Below are 24,674 nucleotides of genomic sequence, written 5' to 3' on the forward strand. Positions count from 1 at the left end.
CAGACTGAAGGAATGATTTCCACAAATAACAGCCAGGAGCGTAACCAGCCCCAACTTCTTTGGGGGGTGGGGCAAATAAGTATTTTTGCAAATGTAAGTGAGCCCGGCAAGGAATCACCGAAGGTGAAGCACCCAGAGGGAAGTCTGGGGAGCCATACCCAAAAATTTAAAAAAAAAATACCTAAAAAATGCCCATTTTGAGAGTACTTTCAGCTTAAATCATTAATAAAACTTTGTCAAATAATGCTGTCACAGAGTAGGAAATGTATATTTAAAATATTTTGGGGTGAGGAGAGAAGTTGTCTCCTTCCTTCCCCCTTTCCAGCAGCACATAGAATATTAGACGTTTTTCTTAAAAGCTTTTTGATTTGTGCCCAAGAATCTCATTGGTACCGGGCCTAAAATACCCTCTCAACGCCTCTGCCTCTGACCGATGTACAATGGCTCCATTTTACTGAGGCGTAGCATGGATAGCTAAGTAGTCTGGTATGAAGCGTGGTCATCTAAAGAAAGTGCTCAATGTGTCGTTAACCGCAAAGCTAATGAGCCGGGTATGGGCAATATTTGTAATGTAAAGTCAGGGAGTGTAAAGTTTGCTGTGCTCAAAGTGTCATTCATTGTACCCCTAAGTTACGCCTCCTGGACACTTCAGTAAGTCTATACGAGATGCTAGTTTTTTGTTTAGTGTAGCTGGTGACGATGTAAATTTTATTGGTAGCCTATGCGCTTGAGCAATCATGTAGCCTAGGCTACATTTCAGGACAGTTTTCCATACAACGACACCTAATTAGTTGAGTACTTGAGTTATTTACAGGCAACGTCGCAATAACATTGCGATTGCAAGCTAAAACGTCACTCTGTCAATCTCGGTTACCAGCAGATCTGACGTATCAGTAATTTAAAGCCTCATCAATTATTTTGTAACTGCCAGGTTAAAGCTTCCACAGAGACCTTTTCGGTCCTAGATTAATAATTCCCACCATTAGTCAAAGTCACATTGCAACAGATTATTTTTCAAATGGAGCGCTTCATTCCAAATCAAACGCTTATGGGGGCAAATTTACGATCTGCTGAGTGATTTTCTTTTGTGTGAACTCAAATTTACACAACGCTTATGACACTGATGGTGATAACAAGAGTAGATCAATTCACTGAAGAAACAATGGAGACAGTCTTTAAATAAGAACAACCAAGAACAATGAAACTATTGTTTGACAACAGCCAACTTCTATTGTAGATGAATGGCTTGTATACTTCGCACCAGCATCATCAAACCGCATGTATTTTTTTCTTGGAGTTGGCGAATTCCCTGCAAACAGACCCACGGACTAGATCAGAATTTTCTAAACTGTTTGCCGCGCACACTGCTGTGCCGTGAGAAAAACGCCAGTGTGCCACCAAAGTCTGATGATGGGAGTGTTGTAGCCATAGTACAAAGCCGTGAAATGTCAAATTTGTTTAGAAGGAAACATTAATTTGCTTTCGTGTTACATATGCTCGCTGACAAATAACTGCGTAAATCGCTTGATCATCAGATTATCCCAACTCTCATCATTTTATCTGCGTTATCAAAGTTTTCGCATTACTTTTCACAAAATCAATAACATTACAATCATAAATCATTTAAGATTTTGATTCTACCAAACTGTAATTCAATGAACTAAAATTTTCAAAGAAGCAGCAGTAACAGTACAGTCTTTCCAAAAATCAGCAAGTTGTGCGAATATGGATAAATAGTTGGACAGCAATAGAGGAAAGGCAGATTTTTGCAAAATGGAGGTGCTTCCGAATAGCCTGAACCAGTTATTCGTCAATACGTATAGCGACATTTAGTTGGACCATGGCCAACTGGAGATGCGGCCTGATTTGTCACATTTTGCAGATTTTGATTACAGCTACTGCTAGTGCTTGACTGACATTGTTTGAGATGTTTTTACTTTTTGCGGTTTCCTAATGACAAAAAACTTTTTTGTTGCCTTGGGGAAGCAGTAGCAAATGAGAAAAGGTAAGTTGAAATACGCAAAATCAGACTGTTATTGAATATTAACAGTCTGACTAAAATTTACAAAATCAAATTTTCTTTGTTTTTCAACATCTGAGGATGTTAAAACCTATTGTGTCATCTGGGAAAAAGAATAAAGAAAGCGTAAAAATCTAGTTTTTACAAAAATTTATTTAAACGTTCGCCAAAAGTTAGAAAAACCTGGAAATTTCTGCAAAATGTGACAAATCAGGCCATATCTTTAGGTGGCCATGGTTGGACATTGGAATGCAGATACACGTGGACAGAAAATTCCACACTGCCATCACCATTATTCACATTGCATTAACAGTAAATGATTTTACTTGCATACATTGATTAAAATACAGATAACTTTAAATAACTTCCATCACGTAGGCCTATGTTTCTTTTAACAGCAACTTCGATTAAAAAATAAGTGAAAAGCGGCAACATGAAATAAAAACAAAAAACATTGATGTAGTAAGTCAATGTGCTTCGATAAATTCCAAAATTGTTTGGTGTGCTCTGTGCTAGAGCTAAAAAAAATTGAAAACCGCTGAATTAAATGGCCAGCAGTAGTTGCATATACAGAGTAATGGAAAGAAATGCGTGGATAGAAGATTTTTGTTGATCTGAAGCATTCATAAGACGATTCGTTCTTGTAAGGTTTCTTTGCTTTCCCATTTAATTTATTGCAAGCTATCAACCATCAAACAAAGGCCTGGATATGACAAAAAATTGAAAGTCTTGATGGCTAGTGTGGAGGCTGCACTGGTATGGTTAGCGAAACCCAATGCTCGCTGTTCTATCGTGAGTAGTCAGGTAGTGCTGACGCCAGGAAGATCGCTTCTCAACAGTGTTATTTCCAATCATACAAAGATTCTCTTCTTTCTTTCCTTGAATTCTCGACTCAGTGTTATTCTGCTGTAATGAAATTGCTGAGATGCAAAACTATTCAAACCTCGATAAGTGTTGTTCGAACAATTAACTTCTTTTTTCAGATTTCTATCGCCCGAGGTAGTAGACGTTCTCAGTTCAATGGGTTGTGCTTAGCGACATATTTTGGCTTCGTATAACGATTGTTAAATTTCTAATACAAACGTCAAACATTGCAAATTTGTGAGGACAGTTAGGCTATATGAAGATATCACGCTACCAGTTTGTGAACATTTCAGGCGTTCAAGGCAACTGTCAAACCTTAATATTTTTGACAGCTTTTAGGACGAAAACAAAGTCGTTGGCTCTAACAACAGTCACACTACTCCTAAACGGAACAGTGCTCGGAATGGGCAATAAACGATGTGATTAGAAGGTGGTCCAATTAAATATAAGCCAGTTTGAGCGAAGTCGGGGTAATTTTGTTTCCGATAGCTATTGCAATGTATCGTTCAATAACTTTAAACTTTGCATTATTTGTTTATTTGGAATGTGAGACAATCCACTAAAAATCAAGCTTTGCAGGCGTGTCTTGAAGTAATCGCAACAATGTTTCCTTCAAAACGTTCAGTCACATCATCAAACTTTCAAATGCGGAAATAGCTCTGTAGAAGTCTGTGATCTTTCTCAGTCATGATATGAATATGAAGGATACCTCGAAGAATAGGGAATCTTATGTCTGATTAACAATGCCTCCATGCTGCCAAGTTTTTCAAGTATGTAAAAACCACCACAAGGTAGAAGGCTCATACTATCATCAACTGTTCCATCCGATTTCGCAGCAGTAAAACTTACATTTACAAAAAGCTTCTGCATTTTGGAATCTGTGTTGTCTCTGATAAAAAGCTCCAGCTTGTAAAGTATTTTTAGTGAAAGGCCAGTTGGTAAAAGTTAGATCAAGCATGCACAGGTTTTTTGAGGTTGACAGAAGAAAACTATGACTTTGGCAGTGCCGTTCGTTCTGGCGTCGGTCGGGGATTTGTCAAGAGTTTTTGCACCAGTGAAGTTCAACGATTTTCATTCAAAAATGCCGGTAAAGAATAAAAAAGATTATTACAAGTAAGTGTGCATTGAGCTAAAACTGAACAACTGTTTGGTGGTATATCAAAGCAAGGCAGTGTTCGGTTGAGGTCACGTATGAGCTATTCACTATTGCAATGTTTCGCAATGTTGAATCAACGCTGAAGAAAATGCTCACTTGCCATTTGGTAATGGTTACCAGTTATTTGCCCAAACCGTCTGTGTTTGAGCATCTTCTGTTTGAACAACCAATGTTAATGTTTACCTTTGGTGCGGTTAGAAAGCGATGCATCTTAACATCCGCTGACGCGTATCCAACGTATTTTGATTTAAAGTTAAATTAATATTTGAATGATGATAATCTTGTCTTACGGAGGTGGATGGTTGCTCAAGAGAAATGATTTAAATGATGTTCAAAAAAAGATTACTTCGAAAAGTTTTGGATGCTTTAAAAAATCTATGGTCAAGATCATAGTCGTTGCGAAGTGATTTCATCACTGGATGACATCAACATTGTTTTCTGGGGACTCATTTACAGTTATGATGATAAGATATTGAATAAAAAGCAATGAGTTTAATGTTTGAGTAAGAACCTGGACCATGTGCGCAGACGTGAAGTGAATTCAGAAATCCAAACCTTGAAGTTGAATTTGTCACAAAAATGAATATCAGCATTCAGCATACCAGTACTGCAAGCATTTATTGCCAGCTCACATCCCATTAATGCCTCGTAGATGCCACTCTCTCTTCACCACTCAAGTAGAGAGATGAATAAAAGAAAGTCGGGTGCCTGCTTTAACTAAAGTTTTTTTAATAACATAGATCATGGATTTTGACGTTTGAAATCGTCGCTTTTTTGTTTTAATCACCAACTTGTCTTTTATAGGTTTTGTATATGATGAGGTTTTTAATAACACTGTGGACACACTGCTGGGTCTACTACGTCTTAGGTAACGCACGAACCATAGCGATTTATATTCACCGGCCTTGTCAACGTGCGAACTGGAAGCCTGACTGAAGGCCGATGTAATTTTGATTTTGAAATCTAAGCTAAATTTTCGTTATATCCCTTCGAAACGATAGTTTTGAGAATCCACATTGCCAAAGTGTAATTACTGAATCTAAAATCACTACAAAACTCCTAATTTTACCTTAAAAAATGACAAATTCTTCCAATTAGCAGTGTTGTCAGACGCATTTCGGATGTTCAGCACAGCACAAGTGCCTAAATCTAGTCCGTTATTTAAATGTTAACAACAGCACAAAGACAGCTCAAAATATACACAAATTCATTAACTATCACTCAAACTATCAACTCTACTAGCAGTTTTGGCTACTAACAGGTCGGCCTTCAGTCAAATTTTAAGCTGCACGTTGTCACGGCCTGTGTACTGTATAAAGGTCGCCATGGCACGAACTAACAAATAACTTTGATTTATTTTCTCTCCAAATGTTATGAGGCAAATTTTGATGAAAGTTAAATAAAGATTTTAACTCCAACAACGGAGTATTTGATTTAAAATAACTTTACTTTATTCCTTGTGGTGTGATACAACTGGATAATTGGATACCTCTAATGCTAGTGCAATGGTTTTCAAACCATGGGCGTGCTCCAAATTTAAGCCGCGCATGATTTGAATTATGTCGGATTGTCGGTAAAACGTTCACTGCAAGAAAATTCCACAATTAAAATACAAACGGGCGGAAAATGTCATTTCAGTAAAAAATAATTGAATTTAGGCCATGGCAAAAAAGGTTCGAGAAACATTGCTCCTAGTGCAGAGGTGGGCAACCTTTTGCATACGCCGGCCAAATGAAGTAGCGATAGTGCAGATGCTGGCCGCAATGATGCTCATTCAATAACATGCGGCCGCAATGATGCTCATTTAATAAAATGAGAGTAGGCAAACTTAACTTTGAGTAATTTAACTCGTATTTATTCAATGTGAAACCTATTCTTGTATTGTCTTTTCTTTCTATTGAGTTTGTTCTTTCAGGGTCTTTTAAACTACCTCAAGTTCACAGAGATATCTTCATCTTGTAACTGCCCTTGGAAAAGCTGATGGTTGAAAATAAAGGCTTTTTCTCTGGACAAACGATCTCTGCAACTGCCATCAAGCATTCCCTTATAAATTCATTCTCCTTTAATACATGTTTTCTGCTGTCAGCTTTGACGCTGCGTAATTCGCTTGAATATTTGTTTCACCTTCTGTGCCCATCTTTAAACAGGATAAAGACTGTTACTGCAAAGATTTTGCGAGTCGACAAATTTTATTCTTTCTGATTGTCTTCCCAATCAGCACAACCTCTATGACACAGTTCTAATGCACACACCCACAATCATTTTACAATATGAATTTTAATAATGTACATAATACGTCCATAGAACTAACAACTACATCTGTAGGCCTATCAGTACCAGTGATTTAAAAAATATCTTCGTAACCTAAAAAATATTTTAGGACTTCTCAGCACAAATTGCGTAGATCAGAAAAAGCACCAATTTTTGATGCGGTTACGGCCGGATACATGGAGCAGTTGTCATGGAGCAGTTGTCTCAGGCCTTACAGACCAGAAATTCTCAAACTGTGCATCGTGACGCCCTGGCTCGTCGTGAGAAATATTAACGAGTGTCTTTGCAAAACGATTCGGTTCTTAACTAAAAAAATCATATAAAGAGCTAATTTGTTTTTATGTGCGCTGTGCATACTCAATTTCATTCTGTTAAGACAGCAGATTTTTAATCAATGCTTACCTGAGAAATGCAAACGTTAGTCAGTAGCCGAGTAGCACTCATGGCTTTGCCATGATTGCGCGATAACAACGAGATATTGGTCGCACATAAAAAGATAAATTTTTTGTAAAGTTTGCAAAAAATTCTATTAATTTACCATAAAGCCTGCAGAACAACATTAAATTAGCATATGAATCATTGATTTTTGGACGCGTGTGTCCATATATAGCTTATAAAATAACTTCGTCAATCCATATCTAGGCTATATCATAGATTGTCATGTGCATCGGGAGTTCAGCAATTTCTTTAGATAAATAAAAGAACCAATCAATTTTGTTGGGTAGAAAGTTGAAAAGTAGGCTATAAAAAAGTATTTTAACTTTTTAAAACAAAAGATTTTCAAGTCATAGGCCTACTTTCCAATTTTACGTCAATCATTTTCGTGTTAATTAACAATCGTTTTTTTTTTCAGCAACACGCGTGTTCGCGCGGTTGAATATCATTTACAATGATGACGTAGCATCGATTCACCTGAGGGCTGCAACACTCACATGCACAGTGGAGAGCGATAAAATCGTCAAAGAAGTAGTTTGGTAAGTTCTTAACTAGTCCAATAGTTCTGGTTACAAAGTGTTAATTACACTTAAAAGTATCTGATTAAAGTTATTAAATTTTTTTATTACGACGATTGTTTCATCACGTCTTTTCATAACTGGGGCAAGTTGTTCATTTTGACACTTCTGAACGTTTATAGGCATACAGCACACCTTTCTTGATCTTATAACTTATATATCACACTTATGTTCCATTGGGAATAACTCTTCAACTCATACCATTCACTTTCGGATAACGTAACATCGCGCAGGTACAAGCTAACCGACGAAGGCATGAAGGAAATTGTTTATTACTTCGAACCTCCCAAGTTCAATGCCACTGGCCCAATGTACGAGGTAAGCTAGTAATTGCCGGTTTGATTGTTAAAGATATGGGTCTTACTCTTGTGTGATTAAGCTTCGCCTGTGCCTATTGACAATAGATTGTGACGTAGCAAGAGACGTTTATTTCTGTACTTATATATTTGAGGTCTAATCCTTTGCAATTACATCAAGCAATTAATAAGTTAAGTCAAATTAAAATACAAAAATTCCTTGTGGAAAAACTTTACGAAAGATTGTAGTTTACGAAATTTTTAGAGTTTTTACGAAAGATTGTAGTATAATGTTTGCTTTTTCGAATAAATTAAAATCGCAAATCGCAATCTTCTCGGAATAGCGACTACAAATCGCTATAGAATTTGAGCTACTGGTAAGTGGGCTCCGTTACTGCAGTTGACAGAGTGAAGTTTGTGTTTGTTGAAATAATGTCGCTAATCAATATTTCTATTCACTCGATTTTGTTCTGTCGGCTGTTGTCCTTGAAATACGTTGCTCAAACCCGTAGTTGAACTAAGGTCAATTGTCCTTGTCACATTATTTGGTAATAATATTTTCTATTTCCTTGCTTATTACCTAAAAACTGTCGATTACCAAAAGCCGTTGATTCATTATCTTGACGACTCAGAACCGTGTTTATCTCGACAACGATTTTTCATCACTTGTGTTCCCGTCGGTGGCGCTTGATGACGAAGGCAAATATGAATGTCGTGCTACCGTGGCATCCAATGTGACATCACAAACGAATGAAATCCCTGAAGAAAGAAGTGCCTTTGTCAAACTGACAGTGAATGGTAAGTTAAAGATTTGCAACCAACACAAATTCACTTTTTCATATATAAGTCCCACATAAATTCTCAAGTCTGTGATGTCTTGAAATTTTTTAGAGTATATCTTTCGACTGCTCCAGTTCTCCTGCATCATTTCACTCTCGTAATTTTTCATCCGTAAACCAGTAACTTTGTGAACATTCATTTGAAAACTTACTTTCTTTAACAGTTCCACCTAGCCATGTTGAAATGACTACTTTTGCTTCCGGAAAGAATATGACATTTACCTGCTCTTCCCTGTCCAAGCCCGAAGCCGCCATCACGTGGACAATCACCAGGAATGATATTACCAAACCCCTTTCATCAGATAAGGTATGAGCCAGTAAGTGGAGCACTTGTGGTTGTACAAAACCGAGAAAAAAAATCGAACACCAACTTTTCCTCTCAACGTGAGCAGTTGAGAAAGCTCATTTGAGAAACAAATCTCCGTTTAGCGGCACCGAGTGGATAAAAAAATTCACAAGCAACTACACTAAATTTTATATTTCGTCGATTAAACAATTCTGTTATTTTTAGAATTAGGTGATTCATGTAGTAGATAATATTGACAAACAACGAGGGAATAACGACCAGTAGGCCTACGTGATTTATCTGTTTAAATATTGTTAAAGAAGTCCCATTTTGTCATATTCCTCTTTTAACTTTATTGTTTGTGATGAAAGGTGGTCATCATAAACGGAGAAGTAACGTCAGAAGTCAAAGGCCACCTCTATATCTCCCTCAGCTACAAGGACAGAGGGAACACCATCGCTTGCGTCATCGATCATCCTGAAACTGGAACAAGACTAACAAAAAACAAAACAATGGGTTCGCTAAATCTTTTTCTTGACACATTTTTTTCTTTGTCAGAAGTGTATATTATATTATTATTCTAGAAGTAAATTTCATTTAGATTGTTGCTTATTGTTTTCAGTGGCTCCAGCTCTGCTTCACTCGGTCAACATGTATTTCGATTGGCTCGGAGCATCGGTGCCATGTGAGTACATTGCTGCGTCATTACTATTTGCCACCTTGTGTTCTTGGTAGTCCCATATTTTGATGTTATATGCTTTCGTTCATCACAGATTCCGAGTTTGAATCGAGCGAAATAGATGACTCAAAGACGCCTCCAGCTGGGCTCGTGCGAATGTTAGTGTCGCCATCACCGCCAATTCCATTAAACGCAACAGTAGTGGTATCTGTGACGTCAGAAGGGAGCTTCCCTGAACCAAGGTAAACTGCAGTATAACTTTATCATTGTTCAGTTAAAACCAATTCCGCGATTACAGTTGATGTAAGCAAAGCCGTTAAGAGAATACTTTGGGCCCAGTGCCGATGAGAAGCGCAAGCATCTTAAACAAGACACATATAAAGAAACCAGTAAGACTCCAGATAATATGCGGTGTTAGTTTGCTTTATGTCTATCTCTCCCAGAAAGATTCCTGGCCTCTAAAAGTATGCCCAGTCCGGGTCCAACAGCATCCCCTGGACCCCCTTGTCAACACTACTGAATATAAGCTAAGTCAGGAATTGAACTATATTGCTGTTGCAGCTACGCGTGGTGGTCGCAGGAGCTCGACTTGAAGTCAGCGAGTGTAGTAAAAATTGATTCTTTGACAAGAAGTCAGACACTCTTCTGCCTTGTGGAAAACCCAGTTGGTCGAGTATTGATGTCTATCCAGCTAAACACTGGAAACTCAGGTGACAGGTTAAATACAATTCTCCACATTTGCTGTGTGTGATTACGTTTTCAAGGTATGACTTAGCTTTTTTCATCGGCCAAACAAATTTTCTCGAAGCTACTTCAACTTGACCACTAGTTTGTGACTGTTTAATCCAGTGATTCTTAAACTTTTTTTAAATTTCATTGGAAAGCATTATAACAAGGTTTGAATGGTTGATTGGTTTTGAATCGTTATCCTCGGACTGACAAAGCCTTGATTGGTTATTCCTGGTGGTTTCGCATACTTGTAGAGGCTCTTGACACAGTGCCGGTTACCGAGATTGGCAGAGTGAAGTTTCCGATTGTTGAAGTGTTGTTGCCGGGGTATTATTCCATTCACTAGGTGCCGCTGAATTGAGAGCAGTCCTGAAATGCGTTGCTCAAGCGCAAACTCTGAGAGTCGAACCAGCGCAGCGTGATCTTGAGCCGGGCGCGTAACTACTGAGCTAAAGGGAATGTACGTTCAATACAGAAAGACACCAATTTTTTTTTTATTGCTGACTGCTTTAAGGAAGTCAAAGAGTCCACCTATCCCTGTTTGAGAATCTTTCCTTTAAGCCATAGTTGCCAGAAGAGAAATTCATATTAGAGAATCCTTTTGCGCCAAGTCAATCATCTCGTTCATTTAAGCGTCTGTGGCTCATCGTTCTTTTTGTGTATTCTAATTGTTTGTCCAATGCCTGAAGGTTAATTTAAGGTATTCTTGTTTTCGTTCTCATTTGAGCGTCAAGTTTTCTAACCGGATGGTGATTATTATATTATGCCTGACTGTGCAGTGCATACCTCTCAGTTAGGGGTTTTATAATCTCGAGGTAATTAACTTTAACTTACTATTGATTGGTAGACACATCCAATAAATCTCCATCAACAAACATTGAGGAAGAGGAAGTATCAGTAATAAGTGGAGCGATGGTGGCGGGAATCGGTTTCGGCGCGTTGGTGCTTTTGTTACTTCTCTCGTTTATTATCTATTATGTCATGTTTCGTCGTCCAGCTGCCAAGCCACTAGCATCAGGTGATGTCACACGTTTTGCGACGTATATGGAGTGAAGTACTATTTTTCTATGTAAATCTAGTGCATTGCATAACATTGCGTTGCTTACTGCAATACTTTAGCCTAATGATACTGGTTTCACCACCGAAGATAGTGATGGTTCAAAAATTAGATTTTAGAAAAAATATGACAGTAACATCACAACAGTGTTTATATCTTTTCCAGATGACGTTGAAGGAGAGGATTTCCACTCATACTTGGATAAATCGTACGTATGGAGCGCTTTTGTTCCAACATTCATTTCAATCTTATTATGTTGGTGATTGTTATGTTTCCATATGCTATGTGACAAATCACAATAAGTAACACGCCTCACTTTGCAGAAATCCAGAATATTCAAGCAAGATTCCATCTGGTCAAACAAAGGTTGGTATTTGCAATGGCATTACTAAGGCGTCAATAGGCTACTACATTTCATTACCACACATCACTTACTTCTTAATGTAGATAGTAACGACCTGTTTTAGCCTGATGCTGCGAGTTCGCTGTGGTAATAGCGAATTGCACTAGCTTTCGGAGCACAGTTTCCTAGTCATGTGTTATGACGAATTTGCTATAGCACATGACTGGTGAACTGTGTTCCGAAAGCTAGTGCAATTCGCTATTACCACAGCGATCTCGCAGCATCAAGCTAAAACAGGTCGTTAATAATATCTTCATTGTGAAATAAGCAACGATCATACTGCTGCAAGCGAAACTCAATCTATTACACATCACTTGGTTATGGCCAGGCATGGCCACGTAAAGATATGGCCTGATTTGTCACATTTTGCAGGAATTTCCAGGTTTTTCTAACTTTGGGCGAACGTTTAAATAATTTTTTCTAAAATTTAGATTTTTACGCATTCTTTATTCTTTTCCCCAGATGACACCACAGGTTTTAACATCCTCACATGCTGAAAAACAAAGAAAATTTGATTTTGTAAACTTTAGTCAGACTGTTAATTTTAAATAACAGTCTGATTTTGCATTTTTCAACTTACTTTTTCTCATTTGCTACTGTTTCCCCAAGGCAACAAAAAAGTTTTTTGTCATTAGGAAACCGCAAAAAGTAAAAACATCTCAAAAATGTCAGTCAAGCACTAGCAGTAGCTGTAATCAAAATCTGCAAAATGTGACAAATCAGGCCGCATCTCCAGGTGGCCATGGGCCAGGGCAAACTAAAGTTCATAAAGACGAAAATGTTCAGTTTTGATGAAAGTGTATGAAAAGCCTATGACGTAATTTTTGTGGTGATCCTATAGAAGGTTTACTTACATGGCTTTGTCACTTTAGCAACTGTTTTACGTTTTGAGACTTAAAAGATTTTGTCCGTCTAACCGTTTACTCATATGCTGCTCGTACATCGCGTATCACGCCTGGGACTCGTTTTCGTCCCAGGTACGTAGATGGCCTAAAGTAAAGGTTTCAAACACGCGCCCCGCGGTGCATTTTTGAAATTTCAAATACTTAACAATTAAAATTTACTCTTATTCTCTATCTATTCACTTAATAAAATAAAATTCATTGCAAATTGCTCAAAAAATCTAAAAATGCCAATCAAACTTCACCTCGACTTGCGCTAGTCTATTGTGGCTCATTTTTATTGCGTGCGAGAATGCCATATTGTTACATCACAATCACATCTTATTTTTGCGGTTTGGCGTTCTTACTACGGTACCTCTTTTTTTGTGTTCTTACTGTATTATTTTGTTTATTGAACGGTGATGAAGATGAGCTGTTTCATCAGCATCGATAACCCACGGGTACACATAATTGGCACGGCGAAGCGAGCACAATAAACACAGCCAGGAAAAGACTTCAAAGAAGCGGCCTGCAACATCCGCGGTGGCGGGGAGCAGCGTGTTTTTGGAGTCTACCATCTTAGGTTGCAGGAGCCAGGTTGGGTAATTGAGGTACCTGTGGAAGGAGAGTGTAGATTGAATACGATGGACGACTCGTCGGCAAAATTTAAAAATATCGGAACGGGCCAAAAGACAGGCTTTTCCATAATGCAAAAAATATAGCGACCTTCTGGCTTATTACAAGTATTCATTTGACCCTCAGAGTATTTTGAGTTCGAGACCCTTGATCTAAACTAAGTCTCAGTGTTATGCATCTACCCGGAATCTGCTTTGTTCAGTCCATTTATAACAGCTGTAACGTCATTTTAGGTTGCGAATACACAAGATGATCAGGGAAATACAAGCACGAAATCACCAGAACAGCAGTTGCTTCTTAAGAATTCATACGATTTACCCCCGGGATCTTACAAAGACTCTCCAGTTTCTCCAAGAAAGGAAAGAATTTCGTCCGAAGGTGGGTCGTCGACCGCAACGACGTCCGGATACGGCGACGACATCGGCGAGGTGAACGGTTTTGAAAACCGGCCAAGAGATGAAGATTATCCCGCAGATGAAGACCGAGCGATAACGAAACACTTGAACGATTTTGGAGAAAACGCTTCGTTTGTCGGCGGTTATGGATCGACGTTCGGTCTTGATGATAGCAACGTTCCGGATGTTGTTGAAATGGAATCACGTGACAGTCCTTTTAACCAGTCTTCCCCTGTCCCTAGCGACGACGAAAGTTATGACAGTGGTGCAAGTGGAATCGAAGGGCGTTATACATTGCCTCATCGTGACAGCGGAAGTTGGGAACAATTCAACCCAAACCAACCAGTTGGGGCAGAGGGAAAACCCCAAATCATATGAGATATTTCAAGCAAACAATAAAAATACAGCACAATGTAGAACCATTTAAGCTTCTTTGGAAAGTCTTAGCGCTTGGAGAAAGTTACATTTGGGAGTTGCCTTCCGTCAGAGTTTTCTAATTTGAACTTACGAGTGATGCTGAAATTTTATGAAGGCAAATCAACAGCTTGTTTGAAAAACTTGATAATTTTGAAACTTGTACTACGTCACCAGTAACGTCTCTACGTCGTTTAGTGTTCTCGATTTTTGATGCTACATCAATACCTTGGTTTTCACCTGACGGCATTTAGTGAATGTAGCAGTTTTCAGGCAGCAACGCCCAATATTTTATTGTCCTACGGTACTCATACTTATGTTGAGGATGAAACAATCTTGACATGAAACAATAACCGTAAACCTTGAATATTAGAAGTCTGTAGTTGAAAATGTTTTGCACACGTGTTTCATTTTGCCACTCAATCAAACAAAAAAATGGCGAGTAACCCAACGCTGATTCAATGTTATCTACCAGCCCACATCAAAATATTGTGCTTAGAGCATGAAATGCTTATGACGGTATTTCTTGGTTTGGTTTATTTATGACCAGTGGCGGCTCGTGGTCTCAAAACATGGGGGGGCTGCATCAACCAGTAGGCTAACCTAATATAAATAATTAAAAACCTGTACCGGACTGAGTTATAAATGCACTGAGTTAGCGTTAGTAACACAGTAACACGTTCTTTTAATTGGCTGTCGTTTAATGTTTTTATCATTTAAAGTAAACTTTTGATAATTGCTTGAATTTGGTCAAGTTTAGGTGGTCACCAGATAGAGCTAGTACTATTTTGGGACTTGGTATTAACTTAGTTTGTTAGATCTATGCTTGTGGTTTCCAACGATAGCAAATTTGTTGAAATTGAACAACAAATGAATAAATGGGAGACAATTTCCTTCAAGTGTTTTTCAGTGCATTTCCACCCCGTACTTCCTCCTTTATAATAGTCCATTCCAACCTGTGTGACGTTTCATGACGTCATCATCCCAAAAGGACGAATTGTGAAAGAGCACCAATAATTACAGTAATTGACTTTACTTCACATCAAAACTAGTCTGTCTCAGTGACTTTTCAAAACACAGATCAAGTAAAGTAACCTACGATCCCTTCACCTAATCACCGATAGATTCCACACGCTTACCCTAAAGATTTACGAGAAATAAGTTGGAATCCCTTACCAGGGTCTGTTCTATTTGCAGTCCCTACAGCGCTTGTTCAGTGACGCTGAAAACCTTTTTTCTGAAAAACCTACGTCATAAAAAAAAGAACAAGCAACACCGGACCTGCAGAATTTGCAGACCCAGAGTTGCCAATTAATTTTTGTAACACAAATTTTTTTTTTATTACAAAAAAAACTTAATATTAAGAGTTTGTTTAATTCTTCAAACAAAATAAATTAAAAAAACATGAAAAAACTATCTATATGTAATATAATTCACATATGCACAAAAATGTTGGGGGGGCTGCAGTCCCGCAGTCCCTTATGACGAGCCGCCACTGTTTATGACTATACATCGTTAACAACCACCTTAGTTTGTTATCGACAGCAGCTCTAACACGTGCAGCTGATCACATGACGTGATGAATTGCTGCTCAATAATGTAGTGAATTTTGAGCCTTACAAAAGAGTTCTGTAGTTAATTCTTAACAAGAACCTTCAGACTTGTATTTTGCTCAAGGGAGCTGCCGCAGCTTCCGTCAGCTGTTTACAAAGAATACTTTCAATTTCTTTTGTGAAATCGCACATTTAATTCGAATACAGTTTAACTTTGTGAAAGTTTATTATTTTGTAACAAACATACAGCAGGTTATATTTTAAAATTTAGGAGAAGTGATGGAAATGTAGGTCAGGGTAGCTGTAGCCTATATTTCTTTGTTTCCTTCAGACAGCGTGGGTTTCAGGTTTACTAAACATAATTACGATCGAGGCAGGCGCGAATCTAAGAGTTTTTTTCGAGGGGGGCCAAAAAATTTGAAAATCAATTAAAAAGAAAGAAAAAGCTTAACAGATATGAACAATGATACTACGACATATACGATATGCTAGAAAATAGACATTAAAACAACCATTTTCATCAATTGTGATGCCGAGGGGCTAATAGCAGCTGTTTAGAAGCATATCAAACCATTTGATGCGGAAACATACAATTTTTCACAAAATTTCGGGGGGTGCCCGTGCCCCCTGGGCCCCCCCCATAAATTCGCGCCTGGATCGAGGTATCGTTTGTTGATTTGATAGGATCGAACGTGAGGTGTCAGAAAAAGGTTACTACTGAGATAACATTACTGGCTTGTGGCATAGCATACAGCTTATGTATACAGCATTGTGCACTGTGCAGTTCTAAATAGCACCTAAAAATGAGTTTTTAACCGTTTCAACCAAACTCCTCATTCAAATACATATTCAAAATGCATAAAGCGCAACAGTTTCGCGACACTACACTCAACTAAATTAACGCTATGATATGTTTTACAGCAGTTGCCATCAGGGACGTGCAGTCAGGGGAGGCAGGTGAGGCAGTGCCTCACCTGGCTAAGCAAAAATTATATCAAAGAAATGGTTATCACAGAATAAATATTATTTGTTAAAAAGTAGTAAATATTGCACGTTTTTAGGTGCTTTAATTTGTGTGAATTGCTGTAGTCGAGCCCCGTTTCCCCGAATTTTACGTTTCTACACCCAAACTGTGCTCTTTTTTTTTTGTTTTCGTGGCGATATTCATATCGAGCGTTCACGTGGTCAAAATCGTTGAAATACGCGAGGAGAGGCAGCGCCAAGCTGTGCCTCACTTCAGATCAGAAAACTTCCATACACTGCATTATGCGTGCCCTTTTCTTTTGCAAAGTCGCCTAGAAATCATCATGAACGATTTAGCTATGATTTGAGGCACGCCTCAAATGTGACGTCACAGCTATGAAACCTTTTTCGTCCAGCTGGAATGCCCGCATAGTCTGTGGTATGTGACTTCTTGCAGTCTAAAGGATTGTTTCTTATAAAATTTAACTAAATAAATGGAGGAAGATTTAGTATCAAGTCTGAGAGATTTTTAAAACATAAACTTTCAATCCAAAGTTGAAGTCATAAATAAAGGAGGACCTGTTCCAAATTTAGCCTATAAGGTTTGCATCAGACGACTGAACAAAAAAAATAACTCGCAACTTTCAAAGAGATTGGTACTCAAAAAAGAAGTAGGCCTAGCTGTGTGGCTATGCTTTAAAAATCGCCTTTTCTGCTTTCCCTGTCTCTTGTTTTCAATATCTAGTGATAATGTTTGGACTAAAAAAGGGTCTCAACAACAAAGTCACATTGTTTTAGTGCAAAAGGATAGGCGCATGGATTTTATTTTTAATAAATGTGAAAGCATGCTGCTAATTTTTTTGATTAGTATGATACCGTTTTTGTTGTTAAAAAATTTTATTGTAAAAGTGACTTGAAAAAATTAGTGCCTCACCATCTAGGAACCTCACCGCACGTCACTGGTTGCCATAGGCTCCCGACATTTCAAAGGGGCTAATTTTTCTGCGTTTGCCTTTCCCTTAGTGCACTTCTCAATTCTCATAGCACAAGCACAACCACGGGTCATACCAATGTCTTGGTCCTAAATGTTTAGATTCGCCTCGTTGGCTCAGTGGAGAGTCTGACTAAAGATCAAGTGGCGATAGTTTTGCTCTCGGAGTATGCGTTTGGGCAACGCACTTCAGGAGTGCTCTCCATTTAGCGGAACCTAGTGGATAGAATAAGTTTCCTACAACACTTCAACAACAATATTGGAAACTTCACTATCAACCTCTGTTATCGGGCCCGCGTCAGTTGTTCCAAGTCTCCACAAGCATGCGAAACAGCCAGGATGAAGCTCCCACAAGAGCTTTTCCAGTCCAAGTATAGGCTACAGACCATACAAATCAATCATTTATATACGCTCAAGGGAACTTTTATCTGGTAGTTCTCTCAGTATTTGTTTGTGCCTCGTGATGTTGGAAAGTTTTTCATAACTATTTTTCCAATAATGATTTGTCATGGTTTCTAAATTGTTTCTGCCAATTTTGATAACAATATTGATTGTTGGAACCAAGGTGGAATCCAGGCCCGTAATTAGGGGGGGGCGCAAGGGGGGCGAAGCCCCCCTTGCAAAAATGTTGGCACCCCCTGGAAAAAATTATGTTAATTAGCTCTGTTCGCTGACTTTTCAGTTTTATACTCAATTTTCTTGTGTTATTTAATTGTAAACATTGTGTGTTTAAGGGTGTGGTAGAATGTTGTCTCTAAAACAAAGTTTGCCTAATTTTAAACGAAACTGCATTAAAAGAGCGAGTTTTGCCAATACCAAACATTCAAATATCTCAGCCAGGAATTAGCAACAAGAAAACATAAAGACTTAGCTTTATTACCAAAAAATGCCCTAGAAAACATGATCTTATCCTTTTGCTATGCCACCGGACAGCACCATTTTACAGGAATATTTATACCCACATGTTTGTTGAAAATGCTTTCAGAATGCACCAAATTCAAAGTAATTTTTCAAAATTTTCTGGGGAAGGCCCCCCAGACCCCCCGCCGCTGGGTGTCGCCTTTGGCGAAGACGTCGTCGGTCTTTGCCCGTCGGCCGTCAACCCCCACTCCCTTTCAAAATTCCTGGCTACGCCACTGACTGGTTCTATGATAAACTAGTCTAATGTAAACGTTGTATTAGGCCTACGATTAATGTTCTTGCGTAAATATACCCACATTGTGTACAAACGTCGTTTTCGTACATGATACGAAAAGTAAAAGTTGGGCCCCCTCTAGAATACTTTTTGCCCCCCCTGCTGCTCCAAGCTAGTTACGGGCCTGGTGGAATCTCTATTCTTTTGGAAGTTTAAGCGACAATCTTTTGATTTACTGCAGCTGATTGAAGAGACTTGAGCGTTGAAAAGTTGAAATAAATTGGTTGACAACAATGGTAGGGAAAGGGCGGGACCTACGAGCCGATTTTTACAAAATCTCATATATTTTTTGTTGAGTGTCAAAAATTCGTCTCAAAGTTTACGTATATCTTCCTACCTACAGTCTCCATACTTTCATGGATTTTAAGCATGTTCCGGTGGAAGCGGAAGTCTCTAGAGCGAAAAATGTAGCGTCCTCCAAAGTGGTCATACGACCCGCAAGTGAGGGTCCTACGACCATATGTGGAGGGTCCTCTAAGCCGCTTGAAAAAAACAAGCAGTATTTTCGATTTTCCATTTATTTAACAGTTTTATGTTGTGCTGTTGTCATGCTACTACAAGAAATGTCAAATGGGAAACACTATATGTAGGCCTATGCACTCATCGAAAAATCTCTCTATTAAGAACACAGATGATTTTACGATCAACACAAAATAGTCCGTGCACAAAGTTTAATTCGCAATCAGCAAATTGATGCAATAGTTCGAAGTAGGCTAAACAGTACTCACTCAAATAGCTTAGTTAATTAATTAAGGATTACTTGATAAACTTCAATGTGAATCGAGAGAGGTTAGGACAGTGTTTCTCAACCTGGGGGTCGCGACCTCCAAGTGGGTCGCGAAGGTCATTTCATGGGGGTCGCAAAGATATTCATAAAAAAAATCTAAATCGCAAAAATTTCCGGATAAATGAAAAAATCTTTGCAGCAATCACTTTAGTATAGGCTTCAGTAATGTCGTAGCAAGTGACTAATTGTTTGCACTGTTATGAAAGAGAACGCGTAGCTCGGTTGTAGGCCAATTTATCATCGTTTGTTCAAGTAGAACGATATTTCTGTGAGCTCAAAGAAAAAGATGCCGCATTTGAACAAAATCCGTTCTCCACTGCTTTGGATGTTGCTGATATTCCAGATGAATTACAAGACCAATTATATGATCTTCAAAATGATTCTTCCGCATCTGACGTTTTTCATGAAATGCCACTCTCTCAGTTCTGGTGTGCTATGCATAAATCATATCGACAACTATCTGAACTAGCTTTTTGAATATTACTTCCATTTGCCACAACATACCTCTGCGAAAGTGTTTTTTCAACTCTTGTCCATATCAAAATGAAGGCAAATAATCGAAAGAAAGTGGAAGATGATATGAGATTGGCGTTATCAAGCACTCAACCACTAATTTCGAAGTTGGCTAAGCAGTTGCAGAGTCAACCGTCGCATTAAAAGTTGTGACATTCAGCAGTTCTTTGAAATTAAACGTTATTGAAATGTATTTTTGTGCTATTTCGTATATCTATAGAAAACATAGCAGGAAAGGGGTCGCAGGCTGTATTAAATACCTAAAAGGGGTCATGCACCACAAAAGGTTGAGAAACACTGGGTTAGGACCTTGCAATTTTGTCGAAAGCAAGTTTTCAGGTTCGGAGGGGAGAAGTTGGATGTTAATTTCAATTAAAATATTTACTTGTAGCCTATAGGCCTACTCGTAATTCAGGTCTAAGTTAAGTTGCATTTAAAAACTTTTGCCCTGTTTTGCAAAATATGCTTTCTTCCTTGATGTTTGTTTGTCATATCTTTATCCTGCATTGCGGGAAAGCGGACTTGAGCGCTAAGCATCGGTGTACGCCTTCCGACGTAGCCTACACCTGACCCACGCTGCAGCCGACGGCAATGTCTGTTTCCGGTTGTCTACTTATGACTTAAATTTGGTACTACCCATTACTCGAAATCGATCACTGGGTAGAGGCAATTATCGTAAAGTTTCTTGCCTAGAGAAACAACAGCAAGTGTGGGTGGCTAGAGTCGAATATGCATTATGCAGGCTCTCGACTGCGAGCCCACACGTCCTTGTGAATTGTGAATGTAAGAACGATCCGGCATTCTCACCCTATCTATATCTATCCTTTTAAATGATAAATAAATTCAATAAACATTTTAGGCAATATTGACCTGAAAAATTGTTGTTTAAAGATATAATTTTGCAATTAAAGTTCCCCAGGCTAATGTAAAAAGAATTCAAAAGTCTACTCACTTGTGACGAAAAAAAATGGACGACATTGGGATGGACGACAAGTGGCTCCTCGTGCCCCATTCTGTGAGTAACATCTGCACCCTAGCAGATGCAAAACGAAACTTCTCAACCAAGAGCCTCCACCCGGACGGCACAGCTGCAAGGGGCAATGGACAAGTTCAGACGCCCCACTATTCTGCAGCTCAACATAGAAGGCTACACAACAAGCAAGATCAAAGTTGTGGAGCAGCTTGCCTATACCAACCGGGCACTCGTCATCCTCCTCCAAGAGAACTACTGTACCTCTGCAGATAGGCTAGCTATTTCCAACTACACGCTAGCCGGGTCTACTTTAAAGGGGTAGTACAGGAAAAACCTGACTTAGCGATTTTCCACGTTCTTTGTGTTTAACATGCTACCATAAAACGATTTTCAATAAAATTTTGCCCCATTGCGGTCTGAACACCATTGCGCGCGTGCTTTTGTCAGAGCTTTCAAAACGAAATTGGCCTGAGCAGCGAAGCGTGCGACTGTACAGTTACATTACTACAGACTATAGCAATCAGCCAATCGCGCAATAATTGTTACCGCGGGCGATTTGACTGTAGGCTATGTATGTATGTACATTAGGATGGGCCGTTTTTGACTTTTTTTCGAAATTCAAAAACGGCTAGTCATAAAAAATGGCACATGCATGACAAAATTACGTGTGCAAAATTTCATCAGTTTGGGGGTGCATCTTCTGCCCGCGCAGGGGGGTCAAACTTTCAATTTTTTGGAAAAAAATGGGAAATTTCACTTTCCGTTTTAACATAGTTTTTTTTATAATTTTTCTACTGGCTAGTTATAAATTGTAAGTGGGATGTACCCAGAACTTTCCTATGTAAAGGCATGTTCGAAGCTTAAGGTTTACTGCCCCGCATCGACGACCAAAATGCTGAATTTTCACCAATTTGAGATGATATTTTGTCATTACTCAATAAACAAACTTGTCGCAAAAGGGCGAGATGGTGTTAACGCTGTACGCTCATTTATGTTCTGTCCACTACCTTTGCAGGATGATACGAACTGACAAACTATAAGACGTGATCTTGCTTAAATTAAAAGCAACAGTAGGCTACGTTTGATCAGTTGCAGCTATAAAACGCAATCCTATAATTTACTTCAGAATAAAAGTAATATGATCTGCAGGTTCCGTAAATGAAATGTACTGTACAGTTCCACGTGAATTGTTATCATGATTTTGTTTACACACATTTGTCATTTACAAACCATTAAACGTTCACTTGATAGGCTACTACAGAACCACATACAAGAGTAAACTTTGTTTGACAGCAATGTAACGATAAAAAACAACTTGTGCTAACAAAACAAAAAAAAACGAAATTGTGTCAAAAATACAACAAACAACAAGGTCTTTTAGCCAGTTCCCCAGATTTTGCTCAAATTTAGTTCTGGCTGAAGTCTAATGAATCATAAAATCTTGTTTCGACTGGAACCTAGAAATTATTTTCCTTGGTTGTAATATTGTTTGTTTGTTTATCTTTATCCTGCATTGCGGGAAAGCGGACTTGAGCGCTATGCGTCGGTGTACGCCTTCCGACGTAGCCTACACCTGACCCACGCTGCAGCCGACGGCAATGTCTGTTTCCGGTTGTCTACTCTACTTATGACTTAAATTTGGTACTACCCATTACTCCAAATCGATCACTAGGTAGAGGCAATTATCGTAAAGTTTCTTTAATGTTTCTTTTATCTTACAATTGCTTTAATGTAGGCTACCATCTCTTTCAACGCTATCCACCACATGTGATGAGCATCTGTTGTGTGTGGCAGAGAAAACGTAGAAAACAATTGTTGTGAAGGCATCTTTGTTTTGATGTACTCTTTTATCACATTGCTGTCAACACCACGCATTGCTGGGGGGTTCCGTAACTGGAATATTTTGCCAGTCTATCATCTCAAAGTAACGTTCGGAAATGAACTGCAATTTTGACAGGGTGAATTTTTGCTGACGAGTGCTGTGAGGTGATAATATTCTTAAATTGAAAATTCTTCTCCATCCTAGTTCCCTTACATACTCTTTGGTATAACATATGATTGCAATCAAAATGTTTTCAGGATGGGCATAAAACACATTCCTCTATACTACTTTGTTGAGGATATTGCGAGCTTTATTCGATAGCTTCTGAGCAGAGTGTAAAATTTTAAAGAAATGTTTTTGGCCATTAGTGAAATTGCTTTCCTTTATACTGGAAATTAAGCATTCATAATATAGTCCACACGTTCTACCAATAGCCTACAGCTGACGCGTTAGATGCAACATATAAACGTAGAATTCTATTGGCTGTGTTCAACCATCTTGAGTGGTTCATCATACCTGGACTCCTATAAGCGAAATGAATTGATATATTTCCACTTTTCACTGCTCTGTGCAATGCATATGTAGAAGATATTTTTGGTCAGTGCTGAGATCATTTTCATCAATTTCAATCTCTGGTGCCGGAACTGCTTTATATTTTACAACATCTGGTTGTGTGACAGTGGCTAGCTGCTTTATAATGGGCCCAGTAAAGCTATCAGGTCTGCTAGTATTGCCATATCTTTTATAACATGCCTAATAGGCAATTCATTACTATGGAGTAGGCATATTAACCATTAAAGTGGCTTTTGGAAATAATCTTCCAGGAGATTTATCACGACGCCTTTTTGATCTGTGTTTATTGCGGTTCCATCGCATCCAATTGCCATTACAATATCGTAGCTAATTTTATTGGATCCAAGATATTTAAGAATCCCGGTAGCTATTGACACATTATAGATCAGTTGGCTACAGTAAAATGACCATTGATATGAGAACTTGACTCCTCAAGTAAAGTACTGTGCTCTTCAACTGCGAAATGTTTTCGAAGTCGCCCAGCAATTTCATTTTGTTTGAATGTTTAATCTTTTCGGCCATCAAAATATATGCTTTGCAAATTTATGCTCATGATAGGCCTACTTTCCATTTGAGTTGTAAACCTCATTTTTTTCCTCGCTCTTCTCACTTTGCTTTTATCTATGACTGATTGAGATTCGCTATCCGTTACAACTCCCGCATTTTGTAGAAATGATGAAGCAATAAGTGCTGCAGACCTATCGGAAATACTAGTACGATCGCATGATTCAGCAAATACTACTAAACTGAAAGTAACCTTGCTTTTTCTGGGGTTTTCCAAGGCAAAACTGGGTTGATAATCAAAATCTTCGCAGCGTTCTTCATTGGATGACAAAGTTTCTGAGCTTGAATAAGAAGTTAAAGGTGTTTTAACCAAAGCGCTACTTGTGCCTGCTCCTGGGTCTTCACGTAAAGAACGGGATTGTTCTGATCTTGCGACTCTCCTCGGAAAACGTTTAAAATTAGATTTTGTAGCCGATTTATCATGTTTATCAATCACCATTATGCGAGTTGTTCTTTGATTAAGAAGGAACTGTTGTTCTGTAACAGGGACACGATTTTCCTGCGGGCAAGTACATTGCTGAAAATTGGAACACTCAGGCTACAACAACCGATTTCAAATATTTTTGCTTTGCAGATTCTTTCATTTGGTCCAAATTTTGCTGAAATTTAGGCCCACCTCTCGAATTTGACTTCAAAACGTTATTCTTTTTTTTTTTTGTAACTCTTTATCATAAATATGTACTGATGTTCGTACCTCATTCGTATCATCTTGCAAAGTTAATGGACAGAACATAAATGAGCGTACAGCGTTAACACCATCTCGCCCTTTTGCGACAAGTTTGTTTATTGAGCAATGACAAA

At 38.6% G+C, this 24,674-nt stretch overlaps 1 protein-coding gene across 2 annotated transcripts; it reads left to right on the plus strand.

The window, feature by feature from the left end:
* The first annotated feature begins 1,960 nt into the window (after nucleotides 1-1,960).
* On the plus strand, nucleotides 1,961-15,713 carry LOC145772723 (uncharacterized). 2 transcript variants are annotated; one of them, XM_082584598.1, is made up of 13 exons: nucleotides 1,961-2,005; nucleotides 7,165-7,285; nucleotides 7,558-7,642; nucleotides 8,253-8,418; nucleotides 8,624-8,766; nucleotides 9,117-9,261; nucleotides 9,368-9,430; nucleotides 9,519-9,666; nucleotides 9,986-10,134; nucleotides 11,001-11,171; nucleotides 11,376-11,418; nucleotides 11,534-11,576; nucleotides 13,364-15,713. In XM_082584598.1, exons 1-13 carry the CDS (start codon nucleotides 1,996-1,998, stop codon nucleotides 13,901-13,903), a joined length of 1,827 nt encoding a protein of 608 aa, XP_082440724.1. In that variant the 5' UTR covers nucleotides 1,961-1,995; the 3' UTR covers nucleotides 13,904-15,713. The 2 variants fall into 2 exon arrangements, with proteins under 2 accessions (XP_082440724.1, XP_082440722.1); XM_082584596.1 differs by lacking the exon at nucleotides 1,961-2,005 and adding an exon at nucleotides 4,851-4,908.
* The last annotated feature ends 8,961 nt before the right edge of the window (nucleotides 15,714-24,674 follow it).

This window comes from Aplidium turbinatum, chromosome 6 (genome assembly GCF_918807975.1).
Source record: "Aplidium turbinatum chromosome 6, kaAplTurb1.1, whole genome shotgun sequence".
Lineage (NCBI taxonomy): Eukaryota > Metazoa > Chordata > Ascidiacea > Aplousobranchia > Polyclinidae > Aplidium > Aplidium turbinatum.